This window comes from Psammomys obesus, unplaced genomic scaffold (assembly GCF_907164565.1).
Source record: "Psammomys obesus unplaced genomic scaffold, mPsaObe1.curated_primary_1811, whole genome shotgun sequence".
NCBI classification, from domain to species: domain Eukaryota; kingdom Metazoa; phylum Chordata; class Mammalia; order Rodentia; family Muridae; genus Psammomys; species Psammomys obesus.
The window spans coordinates 10429438-10453674 of NW_026596095.1; the positions used below are offsets into that span (position 1 = coordinate 10429438).

The 24237-nt window shown below is 37.8% G+C and overlaps 1 protein-coding gene across 3 annotated transcripts in view; it reads right to left on the reverse strand.

Annotated features, from left to right (window-relative positions):
• The window catches only part of Fnbp1l (formin binding protein 1 like), an 81578-nt gene that overhangs the window by 40503 nt on the left and 16838 nt on the right, over nucleotides 1-24237 (reverse strand). For 2 of the 3 annotated variants that reach the window (XM_055628130.1, XM_055628129.1), the window contains exon 2: nucleotides 7222-7337. In XM_055628130.1, coding sequence (XP_055484105.1) covers nucleotides 7222-7337 — 116 coding nt within the window. Of the gene's footprint in view, nucleotides 1-7221; nucleotides 7338-10855; nucleotides 10885-24237 lie in introns of those variants that run through there. The other variant, XM_055628131.1, reaches the window with a different exon arrangement.

Here is a 24237-nt window from a genome sequence, read left to right on the forward strand (position 1 = left end):
ACACACACACACACACACACACACACACACACACACACACACACACATCGAAAAATGCTGGCATGCATGTGGAAAAAGAACTTATCCAGTGATGGTAGAAATGCAAATTGGTGCTCCCACTATGGAAATCATTGTTAAGGTTCTCCAAAAAGCTAAAAAATGAAACAACCATACTATAACACGACTAGATATATATGCCTCAAAAACTCTATATCCTACTCTAGAGATAATCACAAAAGCCAGAAAACGAAAACACCTAGTTGTCAACTGATGAACAGACACTAAAAAATTAGCACATTAATACAATGAACTATTATTCACTTATTAAGAAAAACAAAACTATAAACCTGTAAGTAAATGGAGTTAAGAGAATAATTCTGAGTGAGGTAACCCGGAGCTAGAAACAAACACCGTATGTTTCTCTCATCTCTGCAAGTCGGCTCTGAATCCTCAGATGTGTGCTTGATTTAGAGTACCTACAGAGGTCAGAAAATTACGAAGGGGTCAGAGGGAGAGCCTTGCAAGGGAGGAGAGATAAAACAATCAAGAATAAAGGTTAAGGGGGACTAATGGAACAGAAATGGTTAAACTAGGGTGGCGGAGGAGTAGGATAAAGGAGAAAATATGGGTAGTTAATTAACACTAAAGACCTTTCAAAAAAAAAAAAGTCACATGGAAACCTACTACTATAGGAAGCTTCTACAGAACAACAATGCCCCACTGGAGACTGAAGAATCCCACTGTCAAGAATGAGTTACTTTTTTTGGTCAGTAAGCCTCCAAACATTATAGACTATTGCACCTCATTGCTCTTGTTTACCCTCTAGAACTTGTGGTAAGACCTTATTGCTGAAGACACCACATACTTGCGTCATAAAACACAGCAAAATCAAGTCTGTATGCAGCTGGAAGCTTCATCTCTACCAGCTAGCTTTCATAGTGCTGCAAGGTGCTATGCAAGCTACTGGGGATGAAAAGTAGAGAGAACAGACTTCAGAATGCTCAGCCGTTAAGGAAACAGAGAGTCTACACACGCACATATACACACACCTAACAGCTGAGGGATAATTGTGGAAATGGGGCTGAAAGAGTAAAAATGCTAAATAAAGGGAATTGGTGACAAGAGGGAAACTGTTTTCTGGACACAGCAGGGCAAGTGCACATATGAACTCACAGTGGTTGGGATAGCATGTACAAAACCTGTGCAAGACCAAGCCAGACCAGAGGGGAGTTGGGCATACAATCCTATTGGGCAACTGTTAGCTTTTGAGAAAGGGGAAGACAATTTTCTTTAAATGTGGCCCCTAGACAGTCAACAACACTCAAGTAGACTATCACACATCTGTGAATACTTAGGCAGCACAAATTGGTCTTAAAGGATTTAAGAGGGAAAAAAGGCACAAAGCTGTATGGATAGAGAAGTAGGCGCAGATCTGGTAAAAGTTGGAGTCGGGGTGAATATGACCAAAGACTTCATGAAACTCCCAAAGAACTAAATTTTTTGAAGTAAAAAAATTATACACATAATTACTACCTGGTCCCACTATTTTGCTTCTGGATATGCAAAAAAAAAACAACCAACCTAAAAGCAGGGTCCTAAAGAGGTATTTCTACATCCATATTCATAGAACATTTTCCACAATAATCAAGGGTGAAAACAATCCAATTCCCAACAACAAATGAACAAAAAAACAAAATGTGTATGTACAAATAATAAAATAGCATTCATGCTTAAAAATGGAAGAAAATGGGGATGTACCATTGCTTAGGTAGCAACAATGTCTCCTTTCTGGCCTGACAGGTGCCAATACCTCCCCCACACACCCTACAACAGTCACCAAGCCCCTATTCCTCAGGAACTAAGTAAGAGCAGAATGTAGGTATAAAAAAAATGCAAATATGACAGAGAGATGCAACAGAACTTGGTAAGGTGTGCTTGTCAGTACTGAAGAAATATAAGAAAGATAACTCCGCTCTTATCGAGAAGGTGTTAGACAAGTACAACTTGACACTGCATCGTGGGGGTGGAACTTTGTTATGTGACACATGAAACAAACTTCATTTACTTTTACCTGAGTCAGGTGGCCACGGTTCTGTTGAAATTTAATTAAAATTAAGGACTGTGCTGCTCAGTGATCGATCCAAAAACAGGAACTACAGCCTAAATTCTAAATACTAGAGACTGAGCTCTTCAGCCTCGCTAAGGAAACTCCATTTTGAATCTTAAGTGTTCTGTACAAGGCATCCTCTATACTAGTTGGTGGTTGTAAACTAATGAAAAGCCTTACATTTCTATTTCTTTTATATTCATACTTCTGTGCCTATTTTCCTCCTTAATCTATTCTTTACATACACAAAAGTTTGTAGGAAACATTTATTTTTCATCTATCTATCTATCTATCTATCTATCTATCTATCTATCTATCTATCTATCTACCTACCTACCTACCTACCTACCTACCTATCTATCTATCTATCTATCGTTTTATGAGACAGGGTTTTTCTGTTTAGCCTTGGCTGTCTTGGACTCACTTTGTAGACCAGGCTGGCCTCAAACTCACATGAAACACCAGCCTCTTCCTCCCTGAGTGCTGTGATTATAGGTCTGCATCCCACTCCCAGCTGAAGATACATTTTTAAAAAGTATTACATGAATATTGTCAACATAATAGATACTACATGTATCACTAAGAACATTATTATAAATAAACTAGGCACAAAATGACAAATAGGTCTATAAGGTGCCAAGAGTATTCAAATTCATAGAAACACAAACAGAAAGGTAGTTGCTAGGGGTTAGAGGAAGCTGACTATTGAATGAGTAGAGTGCTTCTGTTCTGAATGGAAGAAGAATTATGGAGATGGGTGACACTGACAGCTATACAAACATGTGAATGTAATAAATATCAGTAAATTATACCTTTTAAATGGTTAACACAGTAATCTTAATATATTATTATGCTTCAGTTTTTTAAAACTAAATAATAGTCTATCACCCCACTCATTACTATATAATACTAGAACAAAGTCTGAACATACATACTTTTTAAAAGGACGTGCTTCAGTCTCAATATTTTTTACCTATGCTTATGACAGATGCTGAGTAGACAGGTAACAAAAAAAAATTAGAAGCTCTAAATACTGATGCCTGAAAAACCCAGGGAAAGAAAAAAAAAAATCAAACAAGCTCAAAGATATGAAGGCTCACAAATAGTCTTTCATATATTTTACACACCAGTTCCTAGCTCTGCTTTATCTTCAGCATATCAAGAACATACCAAGCATGGATGTGTGCTGTGCATGTTAGTACATCAACTGCACAGTCCACTCAGAAAATGTTGGCAACGTGTCATTACTGCTGTGTGATAAGCCTAACAAGGAGGCTTTCAAGGGACTACAGATCTTCTAGAGGAGTAGTTTTCAAGTAAGTTAAAAATAGAAAAGAAAAATAATTATCTGTTCAATTTAGCCTGAGGAACAAACTGACACTACAGACTTAAGTATTAGGTTTTCCAGATAAGTTCTGCTAAGATATCTGATCATTTGTTTACCTTTTTAAATATCAGCTCAGTGCTTGAGTGTCTAATTAATAGAAATGAGTCCCTGGGTTGACTCCCAGAAAAGAGTAAAGGGTTGAATAAAAGATATACACTGACATTATGAGCAATCAAACTAATTTTTTTTTCAGTTTAATGTTTAAACAATGAGGTCCCAAAAATAGTAAAAATTTCACCATGAAGACATTCAACCTGAATGTTCAGTACTGCTCAAAAAGATGTGTACATGATAAAAACTTATTTTTTTTCTTAAAAGGTTGCATGTTTTATATACTAAGTTCTGTTTAGATCATTTAATCTAAATACATAAAATATATAATAAATAATAAGCAGGAATATGACTTGCAGTTCTTATAAAAGTAGAATTATTAGGCCTGAAATTATTAGAAAAAATGACAAGAGTTTACTTAATCATTCCACAACAATGCAAGGCTGAAGCCTACTATGGGCAGATATTCTATAACTGCTAAAGACACAATGGTTGGTAATGGAAATCAAACTTGTAAAGATTAAATGGGACTGGAGTTTAATCACACTGAACATAACACATTCCAGTTGTCAGAAATCCAACTAGCTTAGTACAGTTAAACTAAAGGACAGCCATCTCTTTAGGTACAACAGAGCAAAGAAAGATTAAATAGAGCTCCAAAAACAGAAACATGAGGCACACAAAAACAGAAACATGAGGCAATAATCAAAACAAAGAACAGCTATGTGAACTATAGCTAAATGAGACCCAACTACACATATCAAGATGAAGTTACAAGATATAGGAAAAAAAGTTCCCGAAGTGCTGTATCGTTTCTTCTCATAAGGCATCAAGAGAAAACAGTTAACAGTACTGAAGAGAAAATTCAAGGGAAAAATCAGAGGAAACTAAACTAATATACCATATCTGTAATTTATGAGGTTATAGAAACCGAAGTAAAGAGTACTTACTCAAATCTTCATAATAAAAAAGTACTTTCTTTTTTCAGCTAATCTTTAAAAATTTTTTTTATTTATTTATTACAATTTATTCACTTTGTATCCCAACTGTAGCCCCCTCCCTCATTTCCTCCCAATCCTGCCCTCACCTCCCTCTTCTCCCTGCCCCTTCCTCAGTCCACTGATAGGGGAGGTCCTCTTCCCTCTGACCCTAGCATATCAGGTCTCATCAGGACTGGCTTAATTGTCTTCCTCTGCCCCCTGGTAAGGCTGCCCCCCTCAGGGAGAGGTGATCAAAGAGCCAGCCACTGAGTTCATGTTAGAGACAGTCCCTGTTCCCATTACTAGGGCACCCACTTGGAGATTGAGCTGCCATAGGCCACATCTGTGCAGCGATTCTAGGTTATTGCCATGCATGGTGCTTGTTTGGAGTATCAGTCTCAGAAAAGATCCCTGTGCAAAGATTTTTGGTTCTGTTGCTCTCCTTGTGGTGCTCCTGTCCCCTCCAGGTCTTCCTATCTCCCCCTTCTTTCATAAAGATTCCCTGCACTCTGCCCAAAGTTTGGCTATGAGTCTCAGCATTTGCTTTAATACCCTGCTGGGCAGAGTCTTTCAGAGGCCCTCTGTGAGTAGGCTCCTGTTTTGTTCCTTGTTTTCACTCTCTTCCGATGTCTATTCCATTTGCCTTTCTGAGAAGATTGAACATCTTACCCAGGGTCCTCCTTCTTGATTAGCAAGAAGTACTTTCAAAATGAGCTTTAAAACCTCAAGTACCTATAGCACCACAAATCTGTCCCTTAGACAATCAGGCTTGAAATGCAGCTGCTTTTTATGAACCTTCATTAATGAGAAAAACATTTTCTTAAAAGGAAGGATTTCTAAACTGTTTGCCCCTTTTACCTCAACCTTATGGAAAAATACATAGCCAAAACTAAATTTATAAATTATGTAATTTCCTTTTTCCCCTTTCTGACAGGGTCTCACTATGAAGACTCACAATGATCCACCTTCCTCTACCAGGTGCTTGGATTAAAAGCATGTACCATCATTCTAGGATATCCAGTTTATATTTTCATCAAATTTCTATAATTATTACTATGCTATATTTACATGGATCAGTTAGTTGGAAAAATGTGTTACTCAGTTTTGGGATAATTTACTAATATATGCAACAAAGACTTTACAAATACAAAAATGTACTATGGCTATGTGGTTTGGTGGAGGGAAATCAACAGTGAAGTAGTAAATCTCTTAATGGTGAGATACAATATAATGCAATACCCAAGAGCTCACATTCAGCAGCAACAGGTAAATACAACTAGTTCTGCCTTAACTTTCTACCTCTGTTCCCAGAATTTGTGAGGCAGAGGCAGGTGGATCTCTGTGAGTTTGAGACTAGTGTGGGCCTGAGTGAGTTCCAAGAAAGCCAAGGCTACATGGATACCCTGTCTAGTGTAGGGATTATATTCTTGAATTAAGCAGAAAGGAATAAAATCATTCAGTGACTCAATTCAGGTAGAGATATGCACTGAGGCAAAGTGGGTGACTAGAGACTGACAGTAACTACTGGATTTCCACAGGATCAGTTCTATACAGGTAATGTGACATTATAATCCCACTGGACTACATAAAAGGAAGGGAGAAAAGCATATAAAAAGCAACAAGTTAAAGAACAGCAGCTGGTCCCCTACAATAAATTAAATTAATTTTTACTTTCAAAAAGTCAGTATAAAAATGGGCTCCCTAGGTTCTTATGAGTTTAAACAGAATGAGATGTTGATGGCGGAATCTGATAAAAGAATGGTAAGTGTGGAAGTTTACCCTAAAAAACAGGCTACATAAACTAACAGCCTGATAGCCGTGATGTATATGACACCAAACTCCAGTACAAGTAGAGAGCCGTGCATTACCAAAGGTCATAAGATTCTAAGTTAGATGGAAATAGTATTTATTCACTCATTCAATGTATGCTTACTCAGCTAAGTTACCTGGCTTGGCATGGAGATACAAACGCACACAATACAGTATACATATAAAAAGGAAGTCAAAGAGATTTCTGCTCTAAGAGAAAACCAGTTGATAGGCTCCTTGCCTTCCAGTATCCTAAACTTCAAGCTCTTCAAACTTCAAGCATTCTTTTTATAAAGCTGTGATAAATTAATAATTTTATTATTTTAACAAAATCTTAAGATTAATTTCATCAAATTTGAGATTTAAAAATTTCCCCTCATATTTCAAAAATAAATATTTTAACATATACAAAGAAGCTGAGTTCTGCACAAATTCTATTTCCAAGACTTGGAAATTCTCAAGTTCAATGTATTACAAAGAATTCTAAAATCAATAAATATCAGCAAACAGTGAAAGTGTAAAGCACTGAATCATATCCCAGGTCTTGTTTGATTGGTCACTGAACCATTTTATTCAAATGCTTAAAGGTAGAAAGGGGCTAAGGAAGTCAGAAGGCTCTGGCTGCTTAGACAGGTTCCCCCTTTGCTCTGAGATTTAAGAATTTTAAATGTCTTTCTGTAATCAAAGTGGCATGATCTAGCTAGTCAATATTTCCCATGCTAAAAGGCAATGATTTAACTAAATTAGCCACTAGCTCTCTAATTAAAACCAATCTGGATAAAAAGCACAAGGTTAAAACTGCATAACACTATCCTTTTTTTTTTTTAATATTAACCTGTTTAAATGTATAACTTTATTTCTAAAAAGTGAAAAGTAAATGAACTTACCTCAATTGTTTCGCATAGTTCTGTTCAATTTCAATCCTCTCTTTAACAAACTTGGCATATCTTTCCAAGAAGTCAATTCCCCATTGTGTATGCTTATCTAAGCTATCGAACTGATCCTAGAAAAGGAAAGCAAGAACAGGCTGAACACGCTTAAAATTATATCCACAAATATTTTAACCAGTTTCTGATATTGGTACAGAAGCAATTAAGTATAAAGTATAAAGAGAAAACCCTGGCCCCTCCCACATTTTCCTATATCAGAAGGATAAATATAGATGACACCTTTGGTGTACAACTGTAATTCTTCCCTGGGTAATCCTTTCCAGATTTATGTCTTGACAAGCCTCCACAACTGCATCAACTAATAATCTAAAAGAAATCCTCTAGAGTACAGTTACCACTCCTACTATTCTGTGCACGGAGGGCTAGCGCCAGGCTCATAAAGCAAAGCAGCAGAGCTTGAAGACTGTAGAATAGAGCATACACGCCCCGTGTCAAGAACCGGAAGGCAGAAGCAGAGGAAACAACTGTAAAGACAGGCTTAGGAAATCAAAGAAATGGAACAGAAAAGAAAATGGAGAGAAAGGTTGTCCTTTGGGAGGACAAAGCCACCAAGCTACAGGAAATAACAAACAAGCTCACCATTTGCTCCTAATTTCCTGTGGACCACACATAATAAGCAGATGGATGAAGAGGAGAACGCACTCAAGAGGCGTGCTGAGGAACTGCCTGATGTTCTTACAAGGGCTCTCCCCTCATGACCTGAACATCGGTCATGACCTGAACCTTGACTTCTGTCACTGTCTATGACCTCAAGAAAGTAGTTTCTACTCTTTTCCTTTTCATTCAACTTTCTTAATCCACTCACTACGAAACAATCTTATTCTCACTGTTATTCCCAGTTCCTAATTGCCCATGACCTTTGCTTATAGTCTTAAGTTCTGTCAATAAAAGAATTCTACTCATTATCATAGGAAAAGGTAAAGTCAATAAAGCAAGTAAAAAAAATCTCTCTTTGTGTATATATATATATATACACAAATACACATATATATATATATATATATATATATATATATATATATATATATATATATATATATATGTATGTATGTATGCATTCTGCTGATTCTGTTTCTCTGGAGAACACAGACGAAAACTTTACTCACTTTAAAACAAACAGAACTTGGAAGTTATTGCTCTGGCCTAAGGTCCTCCACAGGGTCCAAAAAGACCAAAGCAAAATGGATTTGCTCATGCTGAAATTCCCTTCCCACCATGCCCAAACCAAGTTACAGGAAACAGAAAGAAAAGAGAGGCTGATAGTCTCTAAGCAGGCTAGTTCTAACCTGCACATCTGTTTTAGCAACCTCTACAAGGAAAGTAACACTTAAACATCAAACTGCCTTTTGCTCCATTCTGCCTTCTCAGCCCTTCTTTGTCTGTAGGACTAGCATACTCCTTATATTTTATGGGATTACGTGTTGCCCAAATACAGACCTGTAAATCACGTCAATTATAATCTTTAACTTTTTAATTTTGTCTTTCGACATACTTGCTTCCAATAAATGATACAGTATCTGTAGGTAACATAGGTAAGCGATAGATACATTTTCAAACACTCATTATCAAAATGCTTTCTAATTCAGATGTCTTTAAAAAAAGCAACTAATCACTAACCATTAAAATTCCCTTTATCTCTTGATGATATAACATTTCTCAAAATTACATATTACATGAGCATTTAACTGACAACTACTTATTTTAAAAGGGTAACAACTTTAAAGTATCCAAGAGATAAATAGTGAATTTATGAAAAACAGATTTTCAAGAGCACCTCCCAATTCCTCTTGGGAGCACTGAAACAGTTTGTTTTCCATATAGTATGCAAGTGTGATTTTTGTGAGGTTACAATACACTTCAGTGATCTATGGACTTCGCTCATTCATTTTCTCCTTTCCTATAAACAATGAAGTGAATAAATTTTAACTTCCTTTTTAAAACTCCAGTTAAAGCACAGGGCTAGTGGCAAAATGCAAAATTTCCAGTCAAACACTGCTTTATTGGTAGCTACGGTAGTTTTTGTTTGTTTGTTTGTTTTTTAATAGAACATTGTTTTTGTTAAAGTCATTTATTACTGAGAATAAATGTTCAACGCATTTTTTCTTTAATGGTTCACCAAAAAAAAAATAACTCTAAATATACTTTAAATATACTTGCACATTGAAACAGAACCTAACAGACATTATAACCTGAGAAATATTAAAAGTACCTTACTTTAATCAAATGATGTGGTCAACACTGTGGTACATTTTGTTAGTGTTGAAAATAAAAAATGAAAATGAAACATTCCTCTCAGAGCAGCTACTTTGGAGGCAGAGGCAGAAGAACCACTTGGGCCAGGAATTTTTTAGAGGTATTTTCTTTCTTTCTTTCTTTCTTTCTTTCTTTCTTTCTTTCTTTCTTTCTTTCTTTCTTCTTTTCTTTCTTTTTCTTCTCTTCCTTCCTTCCGATTTATTTATTACTTATACAGTATTCTGCCTGCATGTATGCCTGCACATCAGAAGAGGGCACCAGATCTCACTATAGGTGGTTATGAGCCACCATGTAGTTGCTGGGAATTGAATTCAGGACCTTTGGAAGAACTGCCAGAGCTCTTAACCTCTGAACCATCTCTCCAGCCCCTAGAGGTGTTTTCTTTCTTCTTTTTTTCTACCACAAACACTTATTTTTATTAAAGCAGATTATAAATTCTCATCAGGACAAATATATGTATGTATATATAACATATTTGATTGTAAGGCCAATGCTCAAAAGTAAAAATGGGATGGGATCTCATGCCATTACCCGAGGTCAAGTAGCTGCAACTGGCACGGATGTTCTGTTCCCAGAGGGGCTGAAGGGGACATGGACAAACAGAACACATAAAACCTGAATCCTCATCCCTGTAAAACTTATGGGAACAAGACTTCAAGGACAGAACCTACTAAGACCCACACTACAAACCAAAACAGCCTGCATTCCCTTCTTTGGATAGGATGTCATTGCCACCTTAATGCTTAAGTATAACATAAGGCAACAGCAATGATACATGAAAGATATACACATTCTAGAAGTATTTTCTATGCAGCTTCTAACAGTATTTAGCTTGTTGTCATGCTGCTTATGTCTGTTATACATATCTGTATCTGTAACAGAAGAGCAAGCAAGAAATGCTTATTGGGTCTCTGTCCTCAGTTCTTAGCACAGCTTCTAAAACCATTAGAATTCTCTGAGTGACAAAGACATCTTCATAAAAGAGAACTCGTGATCTTTAAACTCCGTACTCCCTTTGAACCACATCTGACTTTAAGCTAGTGAAGTGAACTGATCTGGATTCTTTACCAAAGGAACTTTCATCTTCCTTATGAGAAGAGGGATTAGAGACTGATTTCGATAACCAATAACCAATGCCTTAATCAAGGATGGTTACTTATCTCATGGAACTTCCACTAAAAAAACAAAACAAAACAAAACAAAAAAAAAAACACTAAACAATGTGTTTACAGAGCTTCTTGGTTAGTGAACACAGCCATGTGCCAGAAAGGTCTTACTTGTATCTGAGCCTTTCTGGGCCTTACCTTATGCTGTTTACCTGCATGTATCATCAAGTAACAGTTCAAGTGTTTTCTGAGTTCTGTGAGCCATTTCAGCAAACTGCGACACCTGAGAGGTTATAGGAATACCTGACTTAGAGTCAAGTTTTTAGAAGTACCAGAGGTCCAGGAGAGCATCTCATGTGGGGTCAGTCCTATAACAGTAAGCCCTTAAACTTTATGAGGTCTTTATTAAAAACAAAAACGATGGTTTTTTTTTTTTCTCAAAATATAATAAAATGACAAGCATTAACTTGGTCATTTCTCATTGTCTGCCTATGCTCAATGTATTAAATTTAACCTAATCTCTTTAAATCTAAGACATTGATGTCAATTCGTGTTTTACATGAGTAGTTTTAGCCAATAAGAATTCTAGGGTTTCCCGATTCACTCAGTGGATCATCTTCTTTGCTCTTAGGATTCCTGCTTTAAATAATGTACCATGCTTGTTGCTCTGTAGTAAGTTATTATTCCCCTAACAAAGAGTTTTCCCAGGATTCGGGAGGCTGATGCAAGACGATCAGCTATAACTGAGGCCAGCCTAGGCTACACAATGAATTCAAATCCATTCGGGGTATCTACTAAGAACTCGTCTCAACAAACAAAACTGTTTATTCTTATTTTCTTGAATACTCAAAGGCATTCACAGGGGGGGTGAATGTAGCCTTGGGCTTTTACGTGCAAGCATGAGCTTTCCCCTCAGTCATGCTACCTTGGAACCTGCCTGATCTAACCAAACCTCAGAAGCATCAGCTTTCTAAAAGGTATTTTGAGTTGTTTATCATTTAAAAAACTTAAAAAATAGAAGTTTTAAAACTCAACTAATCAGACTATTGAGAAAACATAGTCAAATTTCATTATTAATGGTTAGACTACAAGCTAAAAATCTTTTAAAATATAATTTTCTTTTATAAGGTTTTACAGTTTGTAAGATTTATTTGTTATTTTTAATTAGGAGTGTGTGTGCATGTGAGTACAGATGCCCATGGAAGCTAGCAGCATCGAATTCCCTACAACTGGATGGAGTTAATAGGCAGTACGCCCCTCGACATGTGTGCTGAGAATAAAACATACTTAACCACTGAGCAATCTCTCTAGCCTGTATTTATTAATTTTTACACGTCGTATGTATACAGTCTTAATTTGTTTGTTTTCAAAGAGTCACATATAGCTCAGGTAAGGCCCACATTTACTATGTAGTTGAGGATGATTTTGAATTTCTAATCCTATTTCTACCTTCAGAGCACTAAGATCACAGGTGTGTATCACCATGCCCATAAGGTGACACACACCATCCAGGGCTTCATGCTTGCTTGGCAAGCACCTACCAACCGAGCTTTATTCCTAACCATACATTTTTTAATTGTTAATGTTAGTAATGGAGAGTTGGACCCATGACTAAAGGAAGATCAAAAGTTCAAGACCAGCTACATAGTGAGTTCAAGATCTGCCCTGGACTAAACGGCAAACTCTGTTTCAAAAATACCTACAAGGCTGATTCTAAGTGAAACAGACTTTGTGTTATAAACATTAGAAGAGTAAGATAAGAGTTAGAAGGAAAAAGAGTTGGAGGACAAATCTTGAGACAGAAATATTCCAACTATGCTATATCCATATTACAAAGGTTTTCATCTACCTCAAACAGTAAATATACAAACTGAAAATCTTAAAAAATAAAGTTAATATATTTAAAATGCAAAAAGCATTCTTTACTTTTACGTCAAATCTCACACAACTCACTGATTAGCAACATCTTGATCCTCTAATAGACACATTAATTGCAATAAATTAGAAAATAAAATCTATAATCCTAGCACTTGGGAAGATAATACAGAATAATTACAATGGGCTCAAGGCCAGCCCCAAGAATATAAGGAATAGCAGGCCACCCAGGCCTACAAATAACAAGACCTGTCTTGGGAGGTTGGTGGTGGTGTATGAACATGTGACGGGAGAAGTAGAAATCATAAATATAAATATTTGGTAAATAAATGCTCATTTTAAATTCTTTAATTTAACTAATTATTTTACTTAGATCACCTTTAAGCAGAACCAAAACTACACTGGTTGGTTGACTGATGTTGGAAACTGGATCTCACAATCCTCAACATTCTCAGAGTTGGGATTATAAGCATGCCCTACCAAATCCAGCTCAAAATGGTATCAATTACAAAGTCGGTCTATTTATTTTACATCTAAAACCATTAGACAATGAAGGCTATTTGTTGTTATAAGTTTTCTATCAAATAATTTCTTTTCATAATTTACATACTTAGAGAATTCAGAAACATGCTAAAACCAGAAGAGATGACAGAATGAACTTCATCTGAAACTGAAAGGCACTTAAGTGAATAATCATGTTTGCAAATTATTTTAGAATTTACAAAGTTTTTGCACACATTACTAGATGCTACTTACAAAGTCTTATTTAGAAATATGGTATTTCACAAGTGTGGACATCAAGTTTCTAAAATTGAGACATTCACCCAGTATTAAATCATTTCCTTTCTACTACAAGTTATCAATTGTTATTTGATTAAGGTTAGTTAGTAGTTAACATTTGTTAGTCTACAGTGGTCCATATCTCTCATTTTGACACACGATCACATATCTTCCTACTCTGCGCTTGCAAATACACTTGGGAAAAGAATAGAGACAAACTAAACAATGGATAAAGCCACTCTAAAAACATCAAGTTAGAAATAAGAATACCGGGCTGATGAGGGGGTTCAGCTGGTAAAGGTGCTTGACATGAACCTGACCACTTGAGTTTGATCCCCAGAACCCATATGGTGAAAGGAAAGAACTGTCTTCTGAAAGTTGTCTTCTGACTTCCACAGAAAACCGTAGCACTCACATGCCCACCCACAAACACACACATAAATGTAATAATACAAGAAAATTTAAAATATTGCATCAAAGTGGGCAATTTATCATTACTCCCATTCTTCCTGTCTTTAGCACATCTCTCATTCCACATTACTAGCTGAGTCCAACTTCTTTGCTCTCTGCCTTAACCATTCTCTCTTCCTTTCAAATACATTTTCCACACCACAGCTTCAGTGAAGTGAATTTCTCCATTAGTGGTGTGGCCTAAATTAATCTTATATTAAATTCAAGAAAGCTCTTCTTCTTCGTGTTATTTCTTTTTAACTTTCGAAATATTTCAAGTTAGTTTATTCATCTCAGAATAAGAGGAAAATATTCTAAGAGCTAGAATCAGCATCAACTTAAATGTCTAACACTATACGTTGTAACTCAAATTATGTTTGTTGCCCCAATAATCTACTATAATATGTACTAGCTCATAAATATATCTATTTAATCTACATTCATCTCAAATATAATTCGTATAAAATACCTGTTACAAAATGTTACCATTCTTCCAGAAGTCACTTTTAAATATGCAATTCTTGTTTTCATGATTACTTTGATACAGCCTTGCATCCAAATGAAGTCCTAATAAAGTACTCTGGTAAAGTAACCAAGGGACACCACCATTTAAAGAAGACTTTTTGACTGAAGAGCTGAATAATGACGCTGCTGCCCTAGTTTAGACTTACTTTATGGCTCTGATCTGTCTGCCAGAGTTCCTCCAGCACTTCTGAATACCAAACTACTACTAAAGACATCTGAAAAGACCTAACACAACTGACTTTTCTCCTGACTCCTATGGACTCCAGATTTTCTTTTTGCTTCTGTCTCATGGAACTAAGAAGCAAATAGGCCTCAGAATCAATAACATCTACCCACAAAGAAAACTGAAAAGTAATGTACTTTTGTATAATAACTTAATTATTTTGATGTTTAAGGTAAAATTAGAAGTTGCATATTTGGGCAACTCAATTTTTTTTTTCTGATATGTATTATTTTTTTTTCATTTTTTATTTTTCTTATATTAGTTTATTAACTTTGTATCCCAGCTGTAGCCCCCTCCTTCATTCCCTCCCAAATCCACCTTCCCTCCCTCATCTCCTCCCTGCCGCTCTCTAATTCCACTGATAGGGGAGGTGCTCCTCCCCTTCCATCTGAACCTATTTTATCAGGTCTCTTCAGGACTGGCTGTAATATCCTCCTCTGTGGCCTAGCAAGGCTGTTCCTTCCTCGGGGGCTGGGGGGGTAGGGGTGGTCAAAGAGCCAGCCATTGAGTTCATGTCAGAAATAGTCGCTGTTCCCCTTACTAAAGCACTTGGATACTGAGCTACCATGGGCTACATCCAAGCAGGGGTTCTAGGTTATATCCATACATGGTCCTTGGTTGGAGAAACAGTCTCATGAAAGACCCCTATGCCCAGATATATTTGGTCCGTGTGGAGCTCCTGTCCTCTCCAGGTCATAGTAACTCCCCCTTCTTTCATATGATTCCCTGCACTCTGCCCAAGGTTTGGTTATGAGTCTGAGCATCTGCTTTGATACACTGCTAGGTAGAGTCTTTCAGAGGCCCCCAGGTAGGCTCCTGTCCTGTTACTTGTTTTCTCCTATGTCCAATGTCCATTCCATTTGTCTTTCTAAGTGAGGATTGATTATCTTACCCCGGGTCCTTGGAACTCAAAATTTTCAACTCAACTTTATATTAAACTTACAGTGACTTCAAAAGCAATATAAACTATCCCTACCACAATTTCATTCAGCTACTCAGCAATTCATTCTCGTGGTTATTTCCACTGTAGTTAACAATACTATAGCATGACCTCCTTCTCCACACCTACATGGCATTCAAGAGTCTAATTTAGATGGCTTGTCTTTTTTCTGTCTCCCTCAAAACTTTAGTCCAGCAATTGTTTGAACCCGCAGAAGCTAATATTAATGTATTATTACTATACTTTATTCCCCTCCCTGTCTTCCATCCCCACACATGCCATCATAATCACTTCTTGCAAATATTCCTCATTGTCTTTGCCACTGTCAAATTTTAGCACTGATCTTATATTCAGTTTTTTATCAACCCTTCCTCATGCTACTGTAGAAAGGTAAAGACAAAGAATCATGCTAACTGGTCAAACTTTTGAAATTTCTGTCTGCTAAACTATGAATGTTTTTAATGGTACTTAACTTGAGCCCATCAGTATCCCATTATCCTAGCCAACTATCTCATACTTTCTTCATTTATGTTAAATTTAAACCACCTCCAACCATTTCGCTCACAGTCAACAACTTTACTTCCTATTTCAAAAAAAGAAAAATCAAAGATTCTATTCTGAAGTAGGATAGAAAGGTGGGAAGTTAGGGAAATTATCATGCATTTGAAGATTACCTACACAGAGACACAGTATTCCTTTTATATGCAGATATTTAGCAGTGACTCATGCTTAAGAACTAAGTACACGTGTGGGCACACTCACAAATATGAATTTTACAAGAAACTGCATTTACAGTAAAAAGTGTCTTAATCTCTTATGCAATCTTTTGTGACCCACAAATCCTATTCAAGTCGCTGTGCAAGCAGTCCTATAATTTCACTTACCAAAGGTGGGAGGATCTTATAACCCTCTGAAGTATAACTTGAAAGTCACCAAAACTTAAGATTCACTATCTCTTGTGGAACCCAGACCCACCTTGGGGGTGTCTTATCATTTCCTTGATTGCTTCTCTTTATAATAATCCCTCTTACTTAAACATATGTTAATCTCTCTTCCAAATAAACTCTTTTTCATACAGGCTTGTCCCAAAATCCTTTTCTGCAGCAAAGTCAAGAAGCTCTGCTTCATCTGAGCAGAGGTCTCTGAAAAGAACTCATACTGGTGCTGGTTGTAGCATGAAGCCGTGTCAAGCTCCTGCTTCATTTTGTTTTGTTAAGACAGGGATGCTCTATGTAGCCTTGACTCAGTGTTCTGGACTCGCTTTGTAGACCAGGCTGGTCTCGAACTCAGAGATCCATCTGCCTCTGTCTCCTTGAGTGCTGAGATGACAGGAGTGCGCCTGACCATTTGCCTCATTTTAGTGGCATTCTAACACTTTTTATCACAAATACAAACACCTATATGCTTTCTGTTTGCCTCTTTGGATCAGCTGTCTGCCCACATTCCATCTTTTGCTTACCTGGAAACTAGTGCAGTCTCAAGTTCAGCTGTTAAAACATTTAAGTCCCTAGGCTACATACACTTGCTTTTCTCCAGAGAAAGCAAGAAACTCTTTAAGTTAGCTACAACTGGAAAGACCAGGAAGGAAAAATAGCTGCTGCTGAAATGAAGTTATACAGGGGTCAGAATGCCAATCATGGATCTGTATCTTTTCTACCCCCCAAAACCCCAGGTTTCACTGAGTAGTTTAAAAAAAAAAAATTAAGAAAATTCTGAGCATAAACCTGATGTGCTCCAACATAGGCTTTTAAATAAGCCATTCTGACTTTGACTTATTTATTGAGTTCATTCTGGAAACTGAACTCAGTACCTACCTCTGGAAGAACAGACAGTGCTCTTAAAACAGAAGACCTTGAGGGTGAAGTTGATCTGGAGAGGTTATGGGAGGCAGCAGGGCAGTGAGGAATAGTAAGAGTTTGCATATTCTTTTTCTTTTCCCAAAGATTTATTATGTATAGAGTGCTCTGCCTCAAAGTATGCCTGCACGCCAGAAGAAAACATCAGATCTCATTATAGATGGTTGTGAGCCACCATGTGGTTTCTGGGAATTGAACTCAGGACCTCTGGAAGAGCAGACAGTGTTCTTAACCACTGGGCCATCTCTCCAGCCCCAAGTTTACATATTTGTGTGTGTGTCTGGATTTGTGTACATATACATGTGTGGATACACATGTAGAGGGTGGAGGACTCCAGGTATCACTCCTTGGGCATCTTCCATGTCCTTTGAAACAGGTCATTTGCCAGGAGTTCATGCATCAGGCCAGACTAGCTGCCTTATGAGCTCCAGGAATCCTCCTGCTCTGCCACTCTTATCACTAGAATTATAAGCACATGCCTAGTATATTTGCATGGGTTCTGGGACTCAAACTCGTGTCTTTATGCTTACAATGCAAGCACTTTACCAACTGAGCTTATCCCCAGATCCAAGTTTGTCTATATTCTGAGGGTAGTGTAAATAAAGCATTCTGATGCTGGCTGTGGGTTATTACAGAAAACCATCAATTTTGATGCCCCATTAACTAGAACTTGCCGTTTACTAAAATAGAAGAGTAGGGGGAGTTCTGCTTTTACAAACTTTGTGATGTCCTTAAGATATATTCACATGGACACATTGAAAAGGTAGCTGAACACTTATGTCTGGAATTAAAAAGCAATAGTTCCAAAGATATGTGGCAAAACATAACCCTAGGTACAATCTCCATTAAGCTCTACTGGCCGCCAAACATTTGAACCCTCAACTATGGGCTGTTCCCAGCCAAATGACCTATGCATAGCTTTGTCTCTTCAGGGCTGGGATTACAGATATATGCTACTACACCAAGGTCACACAATCTACTGCGAATACTGTGTTCCCACTTAGTCCAGTGCCATTTGCCTAGTCTTGATCTCTGAATTTTAGATTCCACATCTACAAAACTACAGCAACTACATGGCCTTAAAGAGAAAAAATTTTAATATATATATATAATGTATTTAACATAGAACCTGGCACTGGTATCTATTATTAATTCATTTAATTCAAAGGAAAGAGTGCTGAGCTTGGCATTAGACATAAAATGTAAGCAAAAACAGTGTGAAATGGAGCACTATTAATCAAATAACTAAGTTTACTAGCTAATATCTCCAGAATGTGTGCAATACTAATAGTTAACAATAGTTAAAGGTCAGATTTGTGCATGAGATTTCAAACTCATATGAGATTTGGGTCTTTTATCTTCTAGCAAACCCAATACATGTTTTGTGTTTTCACATAATTTAAACTACATTATTACAACAACATATTATTAGAATAGTTTCACAGACAAGCTGTATTGGTATACTCCCAGCACTTAGAAGGCTGGGGCAAGAGGATTGGTGGTAATTCGAGGCCATTTTGAACTACAGAGTGAAACTGACTCCAAAAATGGAGGTGGAGCTAGGGAGATGGTTCACTATTTAGTGAGCCTTAAAAAGCCCCATCTGGAAACCACATACAAAGCAAAACAGGTTTGACACGGAATGTGCTTCAAATTCCAGGAAAGGCAAGATGGGAAGTGGGCACAGGCAGATCCCACAAAGATGGCTGGTCTGCTCATCTAGCCTACTTGGCAAAGTTCTAAGCTAATGAGAGAGATCCTGATTCATGCAAAAGGTGGAAACACTTGAAGAATGACATCTGAGATTGTCCTCTGACCACCACATGCACATACATATACACCCACACATGAAATAAAATAAAAATGTATGAATGTGATATCTCCCTTCCCCCCTCTCAAAAACTCTCATTGTGCTAAAGCAACCTCAGGACACATTTGCCCCTACTTTAATTACTGAATTACTTCTTCCCTAAAGAAAATATTTTATAGATTCTCTTTGGTATATATGAATCACCAGCCCACTCTTCTTTTTGTGTTCCTGAACATAAACACTACAATGCAAGGACAATATGAAGTTATTACAAGGTAGGTAGTTTGATGGGTGGGCAGCATAGATGTTCTACTAGATAAAAGGATGCCTCCAACCACTACCCTGCAGGTCCTCACACTATTCAGAATTTACAAATAGTTTATTTCTGGGTTTGCCCAATATTTCAGCCCACTGCTGACCTTGGGTAACTGAAATTGCAGAAAATAAACCACACACAATAAAAGACTACTGAATCATTTCGCTGGAGCTGACACTTTACCTTGAGACCAGAGAACATAATCAGTGAACAGAGAAGCCAAGAGCAGAACTGGTTTCATGTGTGCGCTTTGTATCTTTAACATGAACACTCCCCAGAACAGTGCTAGCTTCCTTCTTTCTGAAAGTTCCTCTTTGATTTCTTGGCATTCTTGTTGGGTTTATTTTATTTTTCACTCTGGCCTGACTTTCCCTTTACAAGAGATTTCTTAATCTCCTTGGTAAGTGCAAACTAAGTATAAAATCTAATCATAGGACTTTAATGGCTAGAAAGGACTTTAAATATCTGTTTGTGGATAAGGAAACTAAAGCATAGAAACTATTTGCCCAAGGTAACAGAGCTAATAGAACTGACTCAAAGATCTGTGAGTCTTAATTTTCCATTTTCTTGCTTCAACTTAGTTCACTTAGTTAAATAAATATTTTTAAGCTACATTTATTATTTAGAAGTCAAATAGGCTTCCTGGTGCTAATCTAACCTGAAGTGATACTTAGCTCTTACTATATTCTTGGGAATAATTCCAAGGAGTGACCTCATGCTACTCTTACTATATAATTATGGTTAAGTGCTGAGATGATTTAGTTCCATCCATATATACTGCTACTTTTTGGAAGAAGCAGACAATACTTTATGCCTTCTTTCAGTAGGCCTTACATTTACAATTAAGAAATTATCACTGATGAATTATATCACAGAGGACATGTATGCAAGTATTTATATCTGATGAGTATGTTAGGTAGGTCAGAATTAGTAAGCTGAGAAGTTATCAAAAAGGGACTGACCTTTCTATCCACACCCCATCCCAGCCCAAGAACTCCAATCAGCTTTTAAGCTCACTTGGAGAAGGCTCTTTCCTTCCGGTTAAGTACGGCCATTATCCTAGTTACTTATGTCATTTCTGTGACAAAACACCCGACAAGAGCAATTTAAAGAAGGTTTCTTTCGGCTCCAAGTTTGAGAGTATAGTCCATTATGGCAGGGGAAGCACTGTGCAAGAACATGAGGCAGCTGGCCACATCAAACCTACTGTCGGGAAGCAGAGCGGTGAAGACTGGTGCTCCACTCACTGTCTCCTTCCATTCAGCTGGGAACCCGAACAACAGAACGGCACTGCCTACATTAGAGCAGGTCAGTTAAGCCTTGGGGAAATATACCCTTGTAGTCACATGCACAGGTGTTTCCATGGTAATTCTAAATACGAATCAGTTGACAAGATTAACAATCACATCTATTTTATAATTTCTTTTTTATATTCCGTTATTTTAACCTACTCACTGTTAACACGTTTTGTTTTTTGTTTTTTGTTGTTGTTGTTTTTGTTGGGTTTTTTTGTTTTTTGGTTTTTTTTTTTTGTTACAAAGAATGGGACCCGAGTTTTACATCTGGCCCTGAGTAAACACATAATATTCTAAAATGCCCAAAAGATTATTCTCAGATTCAAAAATATACTATTGTTCCCTCCCTTAGAAGTTAATTCAAATGAACCTGATGAGGAACCTGTCCTCAGAAAAACTGTATATTCCAGAAGTTTAAAGAAACAAAATATACCTGAAGACATACTGAGAATAACTATCCCCTTAATGACACCAGACCTACAGAAGTCCCTCCCTTGATTTAGTTGCTAACACAGCTGAACATTCCACTGACCAAAATCCTAAAAGGCTTGCCCTGATATTAGGACCCTCCTCTTCTCTCATTTTCTTGCTCCCGCCCTCCCCTCCCCACCCCCGCCATGCAATTGCTGTGGGCCTCCATCACTATACTAACTACTCTCTCAGCCTCTAACTCAAAAGCATGATTCTGTCTCATTATTCTTCTGCCTCCTTTGAGAACCTGCACATATCTCCAGTCTGCCTGCCCTGTCAAGGTTTTTTGTTTTGTTTCCTTTAAAATCAATAAACCACCCTCAAGTATCCCTTTGGGTCCATTTTTAATATCTATCACACTAAGAATCCACAAACACAATTCAGTGTTCCCTTGGAACATCTTCATAACTCCTAAACAAAAACATATTCATGTTTTAGCCAATATTTTCCTCTCCTTTCAGACTTTATTAGAAGCCTTATTTTTATTTCATGTGTATGGGTGTTTGCCCACATGTGTATCACATGCATGCAGTGCCTGAGGAAGCCAAAGAAAGTGTCAGATTTCCTGGACTTGGAGTTGCAGACAGTTGCAAGCTGTCACATGTGCTAGGAATCCTCTAAGAGTGAGAGAGCAGGTGCTCTTAACTCCAAGCCTTCTCTCCGGCCCTATTTTCCGTTTCTTTTAGGACCTAACTTGATTGCAATAATGGCTGACAGCATCAAGTGAAAGCAGCAAATTCTCTTGCACAGCAATGAACTCCTGGTTCCCGTCACCATGTTTTACAGAAGCTCTGATGGGAGCTTTTTGCTGTAAGACTATCATCCTTTTTTCTGCTCCTCCCGCTTGAAAAACGAGTGTGCTTAGCAGTCACGCAGAAATTCAAGCTTGAAGCTAACCAATAAAGAAAAGATGGACAGCTTCAACTTTATGCTAATCAAAAAAAATGAGTTTAAGGACCGAGAACTTTTATCAGGCCCTTCTTACATCTCACAAAAGCCCAAATTCTTTTCTATCAAAAATGGAGTATTGCCAGGCATGGTGGCATATTCCTTTAATCCCAACACTTAAGAGGCAGAAGCAGGCGGGTCTCTGAGTTTGAGGCCAGCCTGGACTACACAGTGAGGCCCTGCATAAAAAATATAGCTTGCAATCTGGTAAGTAGCTGCTGTTGGCTTTTACTCCAATTGTGGGGGAGGGGGGAGTAATGACTGTCCTGCATTAATTAGAAGATTTGAAAGATAGCCACCAAGTTTATTATGTGGAAACGTGCTTAAGAGATTTAATAAACTGCTTCCCTAAAATTAGGAGGTTTTAAGACTAAAGGACCCTGAGAAAACCCAACTTGTAGGAGGACTCCTATCGCCATCAATAGGAAAATGTAGACATCTCAAGGGAAGTACATGTTAATGCATAAAGTGGGGAGGAATTTGATCACTAGTTAGTGGCATTATTTTGGAAGGGCATTGAAATTTCAGGTAGTGGGGCACAGCCAGAGAAGTATAGCTCTTGAGACACGCCTGACTTGTCTTTCCTTTTCCATCCTCACTACTGTGGGGTAAAGAGCAGTGGTGGTGCTCTGCCCAACTGCATGGGGATGAGTAACCTTGAACAGAACTCTCTGAAAACATTAGGCAAAGCAAGCCTTTCTTCCTTTGTTTCAGTCCAATAGTTTAACTATAGTGACAACAAAATAACTAGTATACAGGGTACTCTCAGTTGTTCTCTGACACATGGTTTAAAAGGATGCATGCATAAGGCTATTTACTCTTCCTCATGAAAGTTCTCAATAAACCTCTGCATTGCCCATTTTCATCTGATAAGTTAGATTCTATTTTCACCAGGAAAACTGAATCAATCTATAGATAACCACACTATTATGGCTTGGACTTTACATGTTCACAAGGTCCATATGCTGAAGGCTTGGTTGCCAGCATCTGACACTAACAGGAGGTGGAAGAACCTTTACGAGGTGGAACCTCAGAGAGTGTTGAGGGCAAGTGACCCTGGAGGGAATACTGGGGCTCTAGTTCCTTCTTGTTCTTTTTTCTGTGACCCACATGAGGCCAGGAGCTTTGCTCCACCAGCAAGCATTCCCTACCATGATACACTCACTCACTACCTGGCCAAAGGCCATCTACCTGTGTGCTAAACCTCTAAACTTCATTCTCCTTTTGATTTATCTCAGACATTGTCACTAATGTGGAAGACTAATACACACTTCTTTCTGTCATTAAGCTACCTCTACTCAGAATTATTTTTACTTGGCTCTTAAGATCAATTCTTTCAAGACTGGAATATGGCTGAGTGGGCAAAGTGTTTACTTTGCAAGCATGAAGACCTGAGTTCAGATTCCCACCAACCACGTAAAGCCAGGCATTGAGGCGTGTGACTCTAATGCCAGAGCTAGGGGAAGAGGCAGATACTTAAGAGTTCACTGGCAAGCCAAGCCAAAAGGACGAGCTCTAGGTTCAATGAGAGACTCCGTCTCAAAGCGGAGGGTGGGATGGGGTAGTGGGGGGGGGTGAAATAGAGGACACTGACTTCTGGCCTCCACACCAGCATGCGCGCGCACACAAACCCCAACATCCCCACTCAGAATCCCCTTTAATTGTGCACTGGATCGCTTGCCTTTTTTCCTTCTCTAGTACACTGTTTTAGAGATTATTTCCTCTCCTGTACTATCATCTTCCCCTTCCTCTAGATCTTTCTCATTCACAAACACACTTGTGATATCTGTAAAACTGCACTCTTTATTCTCTAGCTCCATTTTTCTGCCTCCTTTTATAGCAACTTTCTCCAATGAGTTATCTTTCTCCAATGAGTTATACTCTTTTTATACCTTGCATTTACTTTTTTCTTACCCCTAAATGCTTTTGTGTCTATCTGGCAGTTTGAATGAGAATGTCTCCCATAGGCCCATACATTTCAATACTAGATTGAAGTGTTTGTAAGCATTGGAAGGTGTGGCCTTGTGGGAGATATGTAACTAGAGGCTGGCTCTGAGGGTTCAAAAGATCAGCATCATTTCCAGTGTGATCTCTCTACCTCCTGC